Here is a 17,484-nt window from a genome sequence, read left to right as displayed (position 1 = left end):
TACAAGCTCTTAAAATGTTACACTTCTTTCATGGAGCTATAACTGCCTTAACCAATGGAGTATGACACAAGTGAGGTTATGTGATTTCTGAGGCTAGATCATAAAAATTACATGAACTGTTACCTTATTGTTTAGGGCATACTCTTGGAACCCAAGACACCATGCTAAGCAGCCGCGTAGAGATATCATATGTAGGTATTCTGGCTGACCACCTATTTAAGGTCCAGCCGACAGCCAGAATCAACTGCCAGACATGCGAGCGCGTGAATATTCAGATGATCCCTGCCTTCAGCTATCAAGCTTTCAAGCCACCCATCTCAGGCTATGTCAATCAGAGATGAGCTGTTGCTGCCAAGCCCTGTCTAAATTTTTATAGCTAAATAAATTATTATTGTATCTTAAGCCAAGTTTGGAGTGGTTGTTATGCAGCAATAGCAACTGGAATGATTGCCAAAATATGTACGTGAAAAAGCAAGGCAGGTTTTTAAGACATACAATTTATATATTTTTAAAAAGCAAATGAAAAAAGAGAAACTACATTCTAGCTCTCTCTATATGTGTATCTCTTTCAATCTCTGCTAGTAGCCTCTATAGCTAGAAATACAGAGTTTCATATTTATCCTTGGAAAAGTTACATAAATGGGTCATTTCCTAATGGATTTGTTCCAAAGCCTGGGAATTGTTTGGGGGATTTGAGTCATATGCTGTTGCAAGCTAGGACTGGGTTTCATTAACAGTAGTACATTTCCCTCAAAAACTCAATAGGCTTTCAAAGCATTTGCAGATTTAATTACAATGTCAAAGATCTTGTGTGAATATAGTTTTAAGCCTGACGTCTTTTGCTTACTGGCCCCTTTCTGCTTTCATTTTTTTATCCCTTTAATATTGCCAGGCAATCATATTGCATATTAAATATCTCACTTCAGTGACTATGTCAGATCTCTTTTCTTTTGGACCCCAAACTTCTCATCCCCCATATTTTCAGCTAACCATGTTTAACACTCATGGAATCACTGAAGGAATCAACACTTCCCAAAACTTCTCCCACTCCAAATACTTACTTCCCACCACCCCATATTCTGCCATACTATCGCCAGGTATAAACTTTCCACGATATTATCCAAAATGATCCCTTCATCGGCTAAATTTTATCCCCTCTCACTAACATAAGGTCGTTGCTCCAGTAATTCTCCTTCTTTGTTATGAATTATTCCCCCATCCGATTATTCCAACCAGCATACAGAATTGCTATTACTTTTCCCATCCTGGAGACACTCCCATTCCTGTTGTCACACTAATTATTAACAAGTTTGTTTCAGTTTGCAGCAAAACACCTGTAAGCTGTTATGTCTACATTCACTGTCTCCAATTTCTATTTTTCAACATGTTAATTCAACCACTCCAAAACAAACAAAAATACCCCAACTCTTCTCAAGATCAACAATAACATGGAAAAGTTCAAGTCAATTCTCAAGTCTAGTATTAAATAATCTGCTAATGGTAGCTACAGTCATTGGTCGTCCTTCCCTTGACTTACTTTTATTTAGCTTCTGTAATGCCACACTATCTTGTTTTACCTTCCATCTCATTGGTCCTTCTTAGCATCCTTTGCTAGTCTGTCTTTTTATCTTTGATCTCTTAATGTTATAAGGCACTGTGAATCAGTCTTTCTGTTCTTCTTTTCTCTATCTAGACCCAGGTCTTTAATGCTCTTATTCTGCCTCATGGTTTTATGTAAGTATAGGCGATACCTACCAAATTAATATAATCTCTAGAAAAATATAAGCTAAAACATCCAAGTGCCTAATCAATATTATCATTTTGTCTAAAAGATATTTCAAACTCAGTATGTTCAAAATTGAACTCCCAATCTTCCCTAACAAACCTGATGGAACTGCAGCTTTCCCCATCTTAGCTGATGGGAATACCATCTTTACAGTTGTTTGAGACCAAAACCCGTGAGTCAAAGTCACCCCAGACCCTCCTCTCTCTCACCTGACATCTCACCCTTAAACAAATCTTGCTTGCTCACATTTACCCTATATCTAGAGTCCAACCAGTATTCACCATTATTACCACCAAGGTGTGAGCCAACATCATCTTTCACCTGAATTAAGAGGCCATAGCCTCTTGCCCACTTAGGTTTGTTTGTTTGTTTGTTCATTTTAACAACACAATAGCAGCTTGTCAAATCACATCCTCTGCTCAAAACACTTCAATGGCTACCATTTCCATCAGAAAAAAATACAAAATGCTTATAATGACTTACAAGATGTGGCCCTGTTATCTCTCCATCCTCCTCTATTAATCACCCCCTTGCACAGACCTCTACAATAGCTTCTTTGACGTTCCTCAAGTATACCAGCATCATCCCATTGTGGGACCTTTGTTCTAGCTTTTTCCTGTCTGCAGTGCTTTTCCCTTAGATAACCACTGACTTACTCCTTCACATCTTCAAATCTTGACTCGAAACTTTCCTTACCTATGGTCCATTTCATAAACTTTCATATTCTTCTTAGCTACTTTTGAACAACCATTCCTCCATAACACTAATGTTCTAACATACTCTACAATTTTTCTATTATTTTTGTATCTCCTCCTGCTAGAGTTGCTCACTGATATATCCTAAACACCTAAAAACAGTGGCTGGGATATAGCAATATATGAATTTACTATCAGCCAGGACTGAATGCCTGTAAGGAGAGATAGCATCCCTTAACAAAGCAGTATCGCTTTCAATCTCCACTAGTAGCCTCTACAGTTAACTCTATACCACATTTTTCTTTCACGGGACATTACCAAAAGCAACAAGAAACACCTAACATACATTCTGAATCACTCCTACCATTTCTACTAACATTAAAGCCTTAACTGGTGAAGGATCTGCCTTGTAAGATAGACTGGAAGGGAATCAGACCAAATGTCAGGCTATAAAAGCAAAAATCTTTAGTTTTCTAGCCTGAAGTGGGTTAATTCTCATTCATGATGGCATAAAGTCAATGCCATATTTGAGATTTCTTTGACCCATAGCAATCCAACTCTGGGTACAAAATTTTATAACGTTAATACATTTTAGTGTCAATAACAGAATCACAACATCAACAAATGTTTATTTTAATTTTATATAAAAAATACAGGAGGCAGGCACACCAGAATTGGTACAACTGTTCCATAAAATCAGTACAGGTGTAGACTCATTCTGTATTTCTGCTCCATCATCCTTAGTACCCAGATAACCATTCTCAAATTCTCCATAAAATCATCAGAACTGTAAATTAAATGCCCACATTATAGGCAGGGAAACAAAGAAATGCAGAGAGAGAAAAGGTATTCTTAAATGTCCTACATATACAAATACCACTTTCATCTTGTTGACCTGCAAGAGGGGCTGAGATGATTTTTTCCGCCAAGAATTCTAATGGAAAAATGGATATTGGGTAGGGAAGTAGCAGTCTCTGACAGACTCTCATCATGTTTCACTGCAAAAGAGTAATGTCAGTTTATTTTAGTTTCATTCAAAAGCTGTACATTCAAGTTTCTAGAAATCTAATAGGAAATTTTATTTTGGTTATCCATTGTTTTTCATTTCTAAATAATATTCTTGAATTGTGGTAAAAAAATGATAGGAAAAATGAGTTTTTGTACCTTGCTACAATTCACTTCACCTCTCTTCAACAATCCACTGATTAAATCTACAAAATTTTGTGGGTTTTCTTTTTTTCCCAAACAGTATGAACTTCCTCTTCTGGCATATGGGATGAGATGTGAACGAAAGCTTTCTCATATTCATCACAGCATACAGTTTCCCCCAACTCAGTCAGGGTCATCGGTTAATGAAAGACTCCTAAGTGTCCTCTTCTCATGCAAATTCTCTGAAATCATACTAGTAATAATGATAGCTAATACTTGTGATATGCTATGTTCAAGGCACTGCTCTAAGAGCTTTACATGAAATGTCTCACATAATACTTCCAAGAATCTTACCAAAGAAGTTATTTTTCTTGGGTGTATCTTATAAATGATTAAACCAAAGCAGAGGTTAATTATGATAAATGTCACGAAGGAAAGTAGCTGGTAGAGTCAAGATAATGTTGAAAAACACATATTCTACAGCTAAAGGCCTCAATATATTTATTATATTAACAGAATTGTTTTATTATAATATGCTGAAGTTTAATGGGTTTTCTGTAATGATAGGTTTTTCTACATAGATTACACATTAACAGTATCTTTCTCCCATTCGAATTCACTGATGCTGAACTTTATGAGGTAAATATGCTCCCATATTCACATTTTAGGAATTCTTTGATGTTAATGGATTAGTGATCAGAGAAGGCTCTCTATCTTAATCACAAAGAGTCAGATAATTCATATATAGACTTGTGAGCTATGACTGAAGTCTATCCCACATTCCTTATATTCAAAGGATTTCTCACTGATATGAATTCTCTGATGTTGAGTTAGTTGTGAACCACGAGTAAAGGCCTTCCCACATTCCTTACATTGATAGGGTTTCTCACCAGTATGAACTCTCTGATGTCGAGAAAGATGTGAGCTCTGAGTAAATGCTTTTCTGCATTCTTTGCATTCATAGGGCTTCTCACCAGTATGAATTCTCTGATGTAATGTAAGTTGAGAGCCATGACTAAAGGCCTTCCCACATTCCTTGCATTCATAAGGCTTTTCTCCAGTGTGAATTCGCTGATGTTGAGTAAGTTGTGAACCACGAATAAAGGCCTTCCCACATTCCTTACACTGATACGGTTTCTCACCTGTATGAATTCTCTGATGCTGTATAAGTAGTAAGCCACGGGCAAAAGCCTTCCCACATTCATTACATACATAGGGTTTCTCACCTGTATGAAGTCTCTGATGTTGAGAAAGATGTGAACTCTGAGTAAAGGCCATTCTACATTCTTTACATTCATATGGTTTCTCACCAGTATGAATTCTCTGATGTTGAGTAAGCTGTGAGCCCCGAATAAAAGACTTCCCACATTCCTTGCATTCATAGGGTTTCTCACCGGTGTGAATCCTCTCATGCTGAGTAAGTTCTGAGCCACGACTAAAAGTCTTTCCACATTCTTTACATTCATAGGGTTTTTCACCAGTATGAATCCTTTGATGTCGAGTAAGCAGTGAGCCACGATTAAAAGCCTTTCCACATTCCTTACATTGATATGGTTTCTCACCAGTATGAATTCTCTGGTGTTGAGTAAGTTGTGAGCCATGACTAAAGGTCTTTCCACATTCCTTACATTCATAGGGCTTCTCATTGGTATGAATTCTCTGGTGTTGAGTAAGTTGTGAGCCACGGATAAAGGCTTTCCCACATTCTTCACATTTATAGGGCTTTTCACCAGTATGAATCCTCTGATGTTGCATAAGCAATGAGCCACGAATAAAGGCCTTTCCACATTCCTTACATTCATATGGCTTTTCCCCGTTGTGAATTTTCTGATGTTGAGAAAGCTGTGAGCCACAAATAAAAGCTTTCCCACATTCCTTACATTCATAAGGTTTTTCACCGGTGTGAATTCTCTTATGCAGAATAAGTTGTGAGAGCTGAGTAAAGACCTTTCTACATTCTTTACATTCATAGAGTTTTTCACCAGTATGAAGTCTCTGGTGCAGAGTAAGTTGTGAGTTCTGAGTAAAGGCCTTCCCACATTCTTTACATTCATAAGGTTTCTCACCAGTATGGACTTTTTGATGTCGGGTGAGTTGTGAGCTACGAATAAAGGCTTTCCCACACTCTTCACATTTATATGGTTTTTCACCAGTATGAATTCTATGATGTAAAATAAGTTGTGAGCTCTGAGTAAAGGCCTTCCCACATTCCTTACATGCATAGGGTTTCTCACCAGTATGAAGTCTCTGATGAAGAATGAGCTGTGAATCACGACTAAAGGCCTTCCCACATTGCTTACATTCATAGGGTTTTTCACCAGTATGAATACTATGATGTTGAGTTAGGTGTGAGGCTCGTCTAAAAGCCTTCCCGCATTCCTTACATTTATAGGGTTTCTCAGTAGAATGACATCTGGGATGTTGAGATAAGTAAGTATGCTGATTGAAAATGGACATTTTTTCATATATGATCATCCCTTGCCTGAAATACTCCTCCTGATTTTCTTGTTGCTTTTCCAATGTGCCTCTGACTTCCAAATAATCTCTGGAACTGGACTCCTTGAGATCACTGTTTTCAAGCCTGGCACTCATTTCCCATTGGGATAATTCTGTTTCGTAAGTGTCTTTTTTGGGAGATAAGTCCTTATTTGCACTCCTTGAAGGCAAGTCTGAAAGATAAGAGAACATCAAAAATTCCTGTTGTTATTTCAGGAGAACCCATAGTAGAAAAGACTATATATGATAATATATATATAGATGGTAACCAATTTATGATGGTTCAACTTAAAATTTTTTGAATTTATGATAGTACAAAAGCAACATACGTTCAGTAGAAACTGTAATTCAAATTTTGAATTTTGATAACTTCCTGAGCTAGCAATATGCAGTACAATACTCTCATTACAATACTCACAGTAAATTATAGCTCCCAGACAGCCACATGATGAGGGTAAACAACGGATATACTTACAACCATTCTGTACTCACACAATCATTCTGTTTTTCAGTTTCAATATAGTATTAAAAAAAATTACATGAGGTATTCAATACTTTATCATAAAATATGCTTTATATTAGATAATTTTGCTGAACTATAGACTATTGTAGGTGTTATGAGCATGTTTAAGGTAGGACAGGCTAAGCTATGATGTTTGGTAGATGTATTAAACTTACAAAATTTTCAACTTAGAGTGGGATTATTGGGACAGGAGTTGTAAGTTGAGGATCTGGTATAGGTAACTAATACCCACAAGAAATAACTGGCTTACATCAGTGCTTTTCAGATATTATTTACTATGACCCATACTAATACCTACTTACCTTTCACATCACAACCTGACCCATACAGTTTCATTAAACAATATCTACCCTGTTTTATTTTTTCTATGCTATTCTAGTCTCCTCTACACACAGACACACACTGTACACACACACACACACACACACACACACACACACACACACGTGCAGATAGTCAAAACCCACTAAACTGATCTCATGCTGCATGCAGTAATATGTTGCTGCCTAGGGTTTCAAAAAATATTATCACAGAATTATCTTACATACTAACATGTAAAAAGAGCACCAGAGATCAGAGTATAATGAAAATCTACTGAGAAAGTAGAAGAGAAAACATTTTAATGGTTCTCAAACTGGTGGGGATAAAATCACTGATTTTGGTAAAGTTAAAGATGCTCAGATACCACACCAGACTAACTGAATCTGAATCTAGTGGATCAGAAAAAGAGCATGGAGATCTCTAGTTTTAATACTTTCTACAAACTGATTCTGATTCGGATCATGATTTGCAACCTCTGCCTAAAACTTTTAAAAACTTCCAAATTGAACCTAGAATAAAATCCAAATGCATCCCATGACTTTGACAAAGCACTCCATTGTACAGTCCCAACTTATCTGATTTCTCTCCATGAGTCTTCTCAGTTTTGCTCATTATTTGCCAAACATACCAGACTCCTTTTAGCCCTGAAAAAAACTAGAGGGCCAATTTCAACTCATAACTAACTAGAGCCTATTTGATGTCTTTGGACTACTGTGCATGAGAAACTGACTTTTTATCATTCTTCAGGTCTTAATTTAAATGCCAGTTCATATATTGTAAATATCCATTTTTGCTAACAGAAGACTAGGTAATTTAAAACAACCTTCCCGATGAGAGCAATTACACAAACTGGACAAGATATTATGGGGATCCAACTGAAGGTGTTAGAGAATTGCTATTGTAATAAAGAGATGGTGGGCTGGAAGTTGAAAAACATGAACATTTAAAGAAATAAGCTCATCATTTTAGACTACTTGTCCACTTAGGTCCTACAGTTCAGTAAAAGACAAGTGAGACGTGGAAAAACTAAGTGGTGTACTGGACCATTTCTTAAGGTTTGGGCAATAACCAGACAACAGGGCCCACTATAAAGTCATACTTAGAATTGGGAACGCTGAAGGCTACAAAAATAAGGGATAAGGGAAAAACAGTAGACCAGTCTGGGCAGGGTCCGAAGTCTGAACCATCTTTGAATCAACTCAACCAAGAAATCTGGACTGAAGTTATTTAAGATTGTTTGCCACAAAACATATTAAAATCTTCACCGAAGATTCACCCAAGGTTTCAAATTACTTTCGTAACTTTTCTTGACAATGTTTAGCACTCAATAAAAAATAACCAGGTGAATGAGGATACATAGCCAACTTAACTGAAAAACAGGAGAATAAAGAAAAAGAATAAAGAAAACAGAAACTGGTCTATGGCTCAAATCACATATCCACCACAAAAGTAATGATATAACATTTCTACCATTCCTAAGTACTCTCGTGCTGTCCCTTTGTAGTAAATCTCTCCTAACCTTAAGCGCAGATGCCTGGACATTACTGATCTGTGGCTTTCCCAACACCTCCTTACAAATGGAAACAAAAGTACATCCATACTAAATCTAAGATTAAAAAGGAAAAAGTAATCATACTTCTCCAATTGCCTTGCCTCTTTCATACTGCTTCCTAGGTACTAGCCAGGGACATCTTCATTAGTTCTCTCCGTCCTTTTCAACCAAGATACCAACTTGCCTGTCCCATGTGTTCTCATACTTAGTCTTCTATCCAAGGCAAATACCAAAATAGTATCTCTATAATTTCTTGGGCATTCATACAGGTCAATGACATGATGAAAAGTTTCTGTAAACTTACAGAATACTAAGGATTTTGGAGAGGAAAAAAAAGCAATTATTGAATATAAGGAAAGGAATTTGAAGTGATAAATTTCCAGGAATTCTACTGAAAAACACTATGCTATATGGAAATAAGATCCAGAAAAAGAACACCAAAAAATTTCATATGTTGCTAATAGAAATGTAAAAGAGCAAAACCATGCTGAAAGAGTTTGGTTGTTTTGTATAAGGCTAAATGTACACTTAGCACATGATCCAGCATTAATACTTGTATGTACTTACACCTGTGCCCAGACAAACATCTGTACACCAAGGATTATAACAGCTTTCTTCACAATTACCAAAAATTCAGAAACTAAAGATGTATTCATACTGGTAAAGAAGAAGTTAAACTGTATTTGCAGATGACATACTATACATAAAAATCCTGAAGACTCCATTAAAAAACTACTAGAAGTAATAAATGAATTCAATAAAGTTGAAGGCTAAAAAAATTTATATCCAGAAGTCAGTAGTATTTCTATACAGTAATAATAAAGTAGAAAAAGAGAAATTAAGAAAACAATCCCATTTACAATGTATGAAAAGAATAAAATACCTAGGAATAAACTTAACCAAACAGGCAAAAGACCTGCACTCTGAAAACTATAAAACATTGATGAAAGAAATTCAAGATGACATAAACAAATGCAAAAATATTGCATGTTCATAGATTGGAAGAAAAAAAATGTTGTTAAATGTCCATACTATCCAGAGCAAGCTACAGATTTAATGCAATCCCTATCAAAATACAAACAAAAATTTCATAGAACTAGAACAGATAATCCTAAAATTTGTATTATATCACAAAAGACCCCAAATAGCCAAATCAACCTTGAGAAAGAAAAATACAGCTAGAGGTATCACAATTCCAGATTTCTACATACACTATGAAGCTGTAGTAATCAAAAGAGTAAGGTACTGGCACAGATGCATACATCAATAAAACAGAATAAAGACACCAGAAATAAACCTACACCTATATAGCCAATTTATCTATGACAAAGAATGTAAGAATATACAACAGGGAAAAGACAGTCTCTTCATCAAATGGTGCTGGGAAAATTGGACAGCTATATACAAAAAAATGAAACTGGATGGCCTTTTTACACCATTCACAAAAACAAACTCTAAATGGATTAAAGGGCTAAATGTGAGATCTGAATCCATAAAAATCCTAGAAGAAAACACAGGCAGTAATTTCTCTGACATTGTCCATAGCAATATTTTTTTTTTAGATATATGCCCTAAGGCAAGGGAAACAAAAAGCAAAACTAAACTATTGGGACTACATCAAAATAGCCTTTGCATAGCAAAGGAAACCATAAACAAAACAAAAAGGCAACCTACTGAATAGGAGAAGATATTTGCAAATAATATACCCAATAAGGGGTTAATAATCCAAAATACATAAAGAACTTATACAACTCTGAACCAAAAAGCAATCCGATTAAAATATGGGCAGAGGACCTGAGCAGACATTTTTCCAATGAAGACATACAAATGGCCAACAGACACATGAAAAGACGCCCAACATCACTTGTCATCAAGAAAATGCAAACCAAAACCACAATGAGCTATCATCATTTTGCACCTGTTAGGAGGCTAAAAACAAAAAGATAAGAAATACCAAGTGTTGGTAAGGAGGTCTCCACATCCTTAAACACTGTTGATGGGTATGTAAATTGGTGCAACCACTGCGGAAAACAATATGGAGGCTCCTCAAAAAAATAAAAATAAAGAGTGGGGGAAGATGGCAGCAGAGTAGGAGGACTCTTGGCTCACCTTGTTCTATGAATACAACTAGATAACTATCAAATCATCTTAAGTACCCCAGAAATCAATCTGAAGATGTGTACTCCACATTTAAAAGTAGAGAAGAGGACACATCAAAGAAGATAGGAAGTCTGGAGATGCAGCTTGGGAGAGGAATGGATCATGTCCGCTCTGGTGGGGAAGGAGTTGCAGACATGGAAAAGGGCAAGACACAGATTAGTACACAGGGACTACATGGGGAAAATGAAGCATAGAAATTGGCTTGGAAAATGAGAGGGCCCGAATTTCAAGAGTTCATGCAACCAGTGGGGATTAATGCCTAGAGTTTAAAAGGTCAGCATGTGTGGCTCTGGGAGAGCTTGGAAGACACTGGGGCTGCTCTTGGAGAAAAGGCACGGCAAATAGCCCACAGACATACAGTGTGGAAATAGCAATCTGAAGAGCACCTGGGGCACACATGGGGAGGTTAGTTCAAAGGCAGCAATCACAGAGAGAGACCCCTCTAGGAACAAAGGAACTAGCAGGTGCCAATCCCCTCCCCCATCCCTCAGCATAAACACAGAGCCATCTGTGGAAACCAGCACAGTGACAACACTTGCTACTCAACTTGCTCACAAGCCCCAGCTCTGCCAAGCTACAGTAGAACCACCCTTCCCAGTTAACACTTGCCTCGGTCTCCCTTTGTAAGTTCCTACCCCAGAAGACTGGATCAAATCCCTGCCAACATTGTGTCTCCTGACCCGGGAGTTTTGTGAGACTTCAGTTCCAGTGGCGGTGGTGACAGGTCTCATTTCACAAGTAGACCAGAGCACACCTAGTTAAAATGCACCCCATCGAGGCCAGGGACCAAATGCTGTTCACAACAGGCAAACAGAGCCTTTGCAGATGACTAGCCTGAAGGATAAAGCAGCCAAGACATGACAGCAGAACACAGACAGCGCACATTGGAGAAACTTCCTAAAGCACCAGGCCCTGGGGAACAGGGACACTGCACTGCAGAACAAAACAGAAACTCTTCTTCATAAGGCCACTACCCTCAAGAAAAGGAGACGGAGCTGACTTTCTTAACATAGAGAAACAGGCATAGAGTACTTAGACAAAATTAGAAGACAGGAGAATTTGTACTAAAGGAAGGAACAGGACAAGGCCAGAGAGCTAAGCAAAACAGATAAGTAACATGTCTGATGGAGAATTTAAAGTACTGATCATAAGGATACTCACTGGACTTGAGAAAAGAGTGGAAGACATCAGTGAGACCATTGACAGAGATAAGGAGTACCACAACAGGAAGGGCCAAAAATGAAATGAGAAACACATTTGGTGGAATGAACAGAAGGCTGGATAAAGCAGAGGAGCAAATTAATGACCTAGAAGAGAGACTAATGAAAAGTAATCAAGCTGAACAAAAGAGGAAAAAAGAATTACACAAAATGAGAAGAGACTTGGGGAACTCAGTGACTCCATCAAATGTAATAACATTCTCATTATAGGAATCTGAGAAGAGAGAGAAAAAGGGGCAGAGAATTTACTGAAGAAATTAGTTGAAAACCTCCCTAATGTGAGGAAGGAAAGGTACATCCAGAGCCAAAAGGCACAGAGAAACCCCAACAAAATCAACAAAAGGAGATACACAATGAGACATACTGTAATTAAAAAGGCAAAATAGTGATAAAGAAAAAAAAACAGTAAAAGCAGCAAGACAAAAGAAAGTTACATACAAAGGAAACACCATAAGGCTAGGTCCAGATTTTCAGCAGAAATTTTCTAAGCCAGAAAGGAGTGGCATGATATATTCAAAGTGCTGAATTGCGAGAAACCTCCAGCCACGAATACTTTATCCAGCAAGTTTTTTATTCAGAATAGAAGGAGAGGGGTGCCTGGGTGGCTCAGTTGGTTAAGCATCTGCCTTAGGCTTGGGTCATGATCCTAGGGTCCTGGGATCAAGCCCCGCATTGGGCTTCCTGCCCAGTGGGGAGCCTACTTCTCCCTCTCCCTCTGCCTGTCACTTTCCCTGGTTGTGTGTGTTCTCTCTGTCAAATAAATAAATAAAATCTTAAAAGAGAGAGAATAGAAGGAGAGATAGAGTTTCCCAGATAAAAACTAAAGGAGTTTGTGACCACTAAAACAGCCCTTCAAGAAATATTAAGGGAAAGTAAAGACCAAAAATGACATTATTAAGGTAGACAACACAAAAGCAGTAAAAATGAGTATTTCTGTAAAAATTCAGTCAAGGAAGTCACAGAATTAAAGGATATAAAATATGGCACCAGGTACCTAAAATGTGGGGAGGAGAGGAGCAAAGAGTGAATTCAAATTTAAAAGACCATCAACCTAATATAGACTGTGACATGCAGATGTTATAGACAAACCTAATGATACCCAGACACCAAAAATCAGTAATAAATATGGAAACAATAAAGAGAAAGAAATCCAAATATATCACTAAAGAAAACCAGCAAACCACAAAAAAGCAAAAAACGAGAAAGGATCAGAGAAAATCTTCAGAAACAACCACAAGACAAGTAATAAAATGGCAATAAATACATATCTATCAAAAATCACTTTGAATGTAAATGGACTATACATTCCAATAAAAAGACAGAGGGTGACAGAATGGATAAAAAACAAAACCCATCTATATGCTGCCTACAAGATACTTATTTTAGACCTAAACACACCTGTAGTTTTAAAGTGAGTGGATGGAGAAACATTTATCATACAAATGGATGCCAAAAGAAAGCTGGAGTAGCAATACTTCTATCAGGCAAAATAGACTTTAAAGCAAAGACTGTAACAAGAGAAAAAGAAAGGGACTATATAATAATAGAGGGGACAATAAGAAGGCATAACAATTTTAAATATTCATATACAAACACAGGAGCACCCAAATACATTAAACAATAATTAATAATAAACATAAAGGAAAGAATCAGTAATAATACACTAATAGTAAGGGACGTTAACACACCACTTACAGCAATGGACGGATCATCTATTTTTAAGATTTTTTATTTATTTATTTGACAGAGATAGACAGCCAGCGAGAGAGGGAACACAAGCAGGGGGAGTGGGAGAGGAAGAAGCAGGCTCATAGCGGAGGAGCCCGATGTGGGGCTCGATCCCGTAACGCCGGGATCACGCCCTGAGCCAAAGGCAGACGCTTAACGACTGTGCCACCCAGGCACCCCTGGACGGATCATCTAAACAGAAAATGAACAAGAAAAATTACACAATGGACCAGATAGATTTAACAGATATATTCAGAACACTCCATTCTAAAATATCAGAATACATTCTTTTCAAGTGCACATGGAACATTCTCCAGAACAGATCTCATATTAGGCTACAAAACAACTCTCAACATATTTAAAAATATCAAAGTCACACCATACATCTTTGCTTACTACAACACCATGAAACTAGAAGTCAACCGCAACTGGGGCACCTTTTTGGCTCAGTTGGTTGAGCGTCCGACTCTTGGTTTCAGCTCAGGTCATGATTTCAAGGTCGTGAGGACAAGCCCTGAGTAGGGCTCCGCACTCAGTGCAGAGTATGCTTGAGATTCTTTCCACCTACCTTTCCCTTCCCCTCTGCTGCTCGCCCGACTCATACTCTAAATAAATAAATAAAATCTTAAAAAGAAGCAGCAGCAGCAGAAGTAGTAGTAGTAGTCATCATCATCATCATCATCAACCACAAAACAAAATTTGGGAAGACTGCAAATACATGGAGGTTAAATAACAATGAAATGGGCGACCAGGAAATAGAAGCAATAAAAAAGTACACTGAAACAAATGAAAATGAAAACACAAAGGTTTGAAATTTTTGGGATACCATAAAACCAGTTCTAAGAGGGAAGTTTATAGCAATACAGGCCTACATCAAAAATGAAAAAACTGGGGTGTCTGGGTGGCTCAGTCAGTTAAGCAGCTGCCTTCGGCTCAGGTCATGATCCCAGAGTCCTGGGATCGAGCCCTGCATTGGGCTCCCTGCTCAGCGGGGAGCCTGCTTCTTTCTCTCCCACTCCCTCTGCTTGTGCTCACTCTCTTTCTCTGTCAAATAAAATTTTTAAAAATGAAGAAAATTCTCAAACAAGCTAGACTTACACCTAAAGGAGCTAGAAAAAAACACAAATCCTGAAACCAGCAGAAGGAAGGAAATAATAAAGATTAAATCAGAAATAAATGATAAGAAACCAAAAATTAATAAACCAGGAGCTGGTTCTTGGAAAACAGAAAAAAAAAAAAAAATTGGCCAGACTTATAAAAAGAGAGAGAGATAACCCAAAGAAATACAATCACAAATGAGAGAGGAGAAATAACAACACCATGGAAATACAAACAATTATAAGAGAATATTATGAAAAACTATGTGTCAACAAATTGGACAACCTAGAAGAAATGGATAAATTCCTACAAACATACAAATTAACATATAAATTACCAAACATATAAGCTATCAAAACTGAAACAGGAAGCAACAGAAAATTAGCCTGACTACCAGCAATAAAACAAAATCAGTAACCAAAAAATCCAAAAAAAACACAAGTCCAGGACCAAATGGCTTCACAAGTGACTTCTAACAAACACTAAAAGAAGAGGTAAAAACTATTCTTCACAAACTATTCCAAAAATCAGAAGAGAATGGAAAACTTCCAAATTCATTCTATGAGGCCTGATACTAAAACCAGATAAAAACACCACACAAGAAAAGAGAACTACAAGTCAATATCTCTGATGAACATAGATGCAAAAACCCTCAAGAAAATACTAGCAAACTAAATCCAGCAATACAGTAAAAAATACCATTCACCACAACCATGTGGGATTTATTTCTGGGTTGCCAGGGTGGTTCAATTTTGCAAGTCAGTTAACATGATACATCACACCAAGAGGAGAAAGCATAAGAACCATATGATCATTTCAGTAGATGCAGAAAAAGCATTTGACAAGTACAACATCCATTCATGATCAAAGCCCTCCACAATGCAGGTTCCCTTTACAGGGAACATACATCAACTTAATAAAGGCCATACATGAAAAACCTACAGCTAACATCATCCTCAATGGGGAAAAACTAAGATCCTTTCCCCTAAAGTCAGGAACAAGACAAGGATAGCCACTCTCACCACTTTTATTCAACATAGTACTAAAAGTCTTAGCCACAGTAACCAGACAACAAAAAGAAACAAGTGGCATCCAAATCAGTATGGAAGAAGTAAAACTTTCACTATTTGTAGATGACATGATACTAAATATAGAAAACCCAAAGACTTCACAAAAAAACTGATAGAACTGATAAACCAATGCAGTAACAATCCAGGATACAAAATGAATCTACAGAAATCTGTTGCATTTCATACACCATTAATGAAGCAGCAAAAAGAGAAATTAAGAAAACAATCCCATTTACAACTGCACCAAAAATAAGATACCTAGGAATAAACCTAAGCAAAGAGGCCAAATGCCTATACTCTGAAAACTATAAAATACTGATGAAAGAAATTGAAGATGACACAAAACATTCCATACTCATGGATTGGAAGAACAAATATTGTTAAAATGTCTATACTACCCAGGGGCGCCTGGGTGGCGCAGTCGTTAGGCGTCTGCCTTCGGCTCAGGGCATGATCCCAGCGTTCCGGGATCGAGTCCCACATCGGGCTCCTCCGCTGGGAGCCTGCTTCTTCCTCTCCCACTCCCCCTGCTGTGTTCCTTCTCTCACTGGCTGTCTCTCTGTCAAATAAATAAATAAAATCTTTAAAAAAAATGTCTATACTACCCAAAGCAATCTATACTTTTAATGTATTTCTGTCAAAATACTAACAGCATTTTTCACAGAACTAGAGCAAATAATCCCAAAATTTATATGGAACCACAAAAGACCCCAAATACCCAGAGCAACCTTGAAAAAGAAAAGCAAAGCTGAAGGCATCACAATTCCAGACTTCAAGTTATATTATAAAGCTATAGCAATCAAAACAGGATGTAATAATCAAAACAAACACATAGATCAATAGAAGAGAACAGAAAATCCACGAATAGGGGCGCCTGGTGGCTCAGTCGTTAAGGGTCTGCCTTCGGCTTGGGGCGTGATCCCAGAGTCTTGGGATCGAGCCCCACATCGGGCTCCCTGCTCCACTGGGAGCCTGCTTCTTCCTCTCCCACTACCCCTGCTTATGTTAACTCTCTCGCTGGCTGTCTCTCTCTCTGTCAAATAAATAAATAAATAAATAAATAAATAAATCCTTAAAAAAAAAAAAGAAAATCCACAAATAAACCCACAGTTACATGGCCAATCAATCTCTGACAGAGCAGGAGAGAATATCTAATAGGAAAAAGTCTCTTCAACAAATAGTGTTGGGAAAACTGGACAGCAACATGCAAAAGAATGAAACCAGACCACTTTTTTTTTTAAAAGATTTTATTTATTTATTTGACAGAGACAGAGACAGCCAGTGAGAGAGGGAACACAAGCAGGGGGAGTGGGAGAGGAAGAGCAGGCTCCCAGCAGAGGAGCCTGATGTGGGGCTCAATCCCATAACACCGGGATCACGCCCTGAGCCGAAGGCAGGCGCTTAACCGCTGTGCCACCCAGGTGCCCCTGTGCCACCCAGGCGCCCCCAGACCACTTTCTTAAACCACACACAAAAATAAATTCAAATGTATTAAAAATCTAAATGTGAGGGGCGCCTGGGTGGCACAGCGGTTAAGCGTCTGCCTTCGGCTCAGGGCGTGATCCCGGCGTTATGGGATCGAGCCCCACATCAGGCTCCTCCGCTATGAGCCTGCTTCTTCCTCTCCCACTCCCCCTGCTTGTGTTCCCTCTCACTGGCTGTCTCTATCTCTGTCGAATAAATAAA

At 37.9% G+C, this 17,484-nt stretch overlaps 1 protein-coding gene across 8 annotated transcripts in view; it reads right to left on the bottom strand.

Moving 5' to 3' along the window:
• Nucleotides 1-3,090: 3,090 nt before the first annotated feature.
• Nucleotides 3,091-17,484, bottom strand: part of LOC113244778 (zinc finger protein 420) — a 56,926-nt gene continuing 42,532 nt past the window's right edge. For 5 of the 8 annotated variants that reach the window (XM_048223894.2, XM_044378845.3, XM_026484377.4 and 2 more), the window contains one exon: nt 3,091-6,299. In XM_048223894.2, the coding sequence (XP_048079851.1) occupies nt 4,369-6,299 (1,931 nt within the window). In that variant the 3' untranslated portion in view covers nt 3,091-4,368. Of the gene's footprint in view, nt 6,300-16,196; nt 16,352-17,484 lie in introns of those variants that run through there. The other 3 variants (XM_057314711.1, XM_044378848.3, XM_057314710.1) reach the window with 3 other exon arrangements.

The sequence above is a fragment of the Ursus arctos genome, unplaced genomic scaffold (assembly GCF_023065955.2).
Source record: "Ursus arctos isolate Adak ecotype North America unplaced genomic scaffold, UrsArc2.0 scaffold_19, whole genome shotgun sequence".
Taxonomy (NCBI): Eukaryota; Metazoa; Chordata; class Mammalia; order Carnivora; family Ursidae; genus Ursus; species Ursus arctos.
The sequence above is the reverse complement of the archived record's forward strand: the minus strand, read 5'-3'. Positions and strand labels throughout refer to the sequence as shown.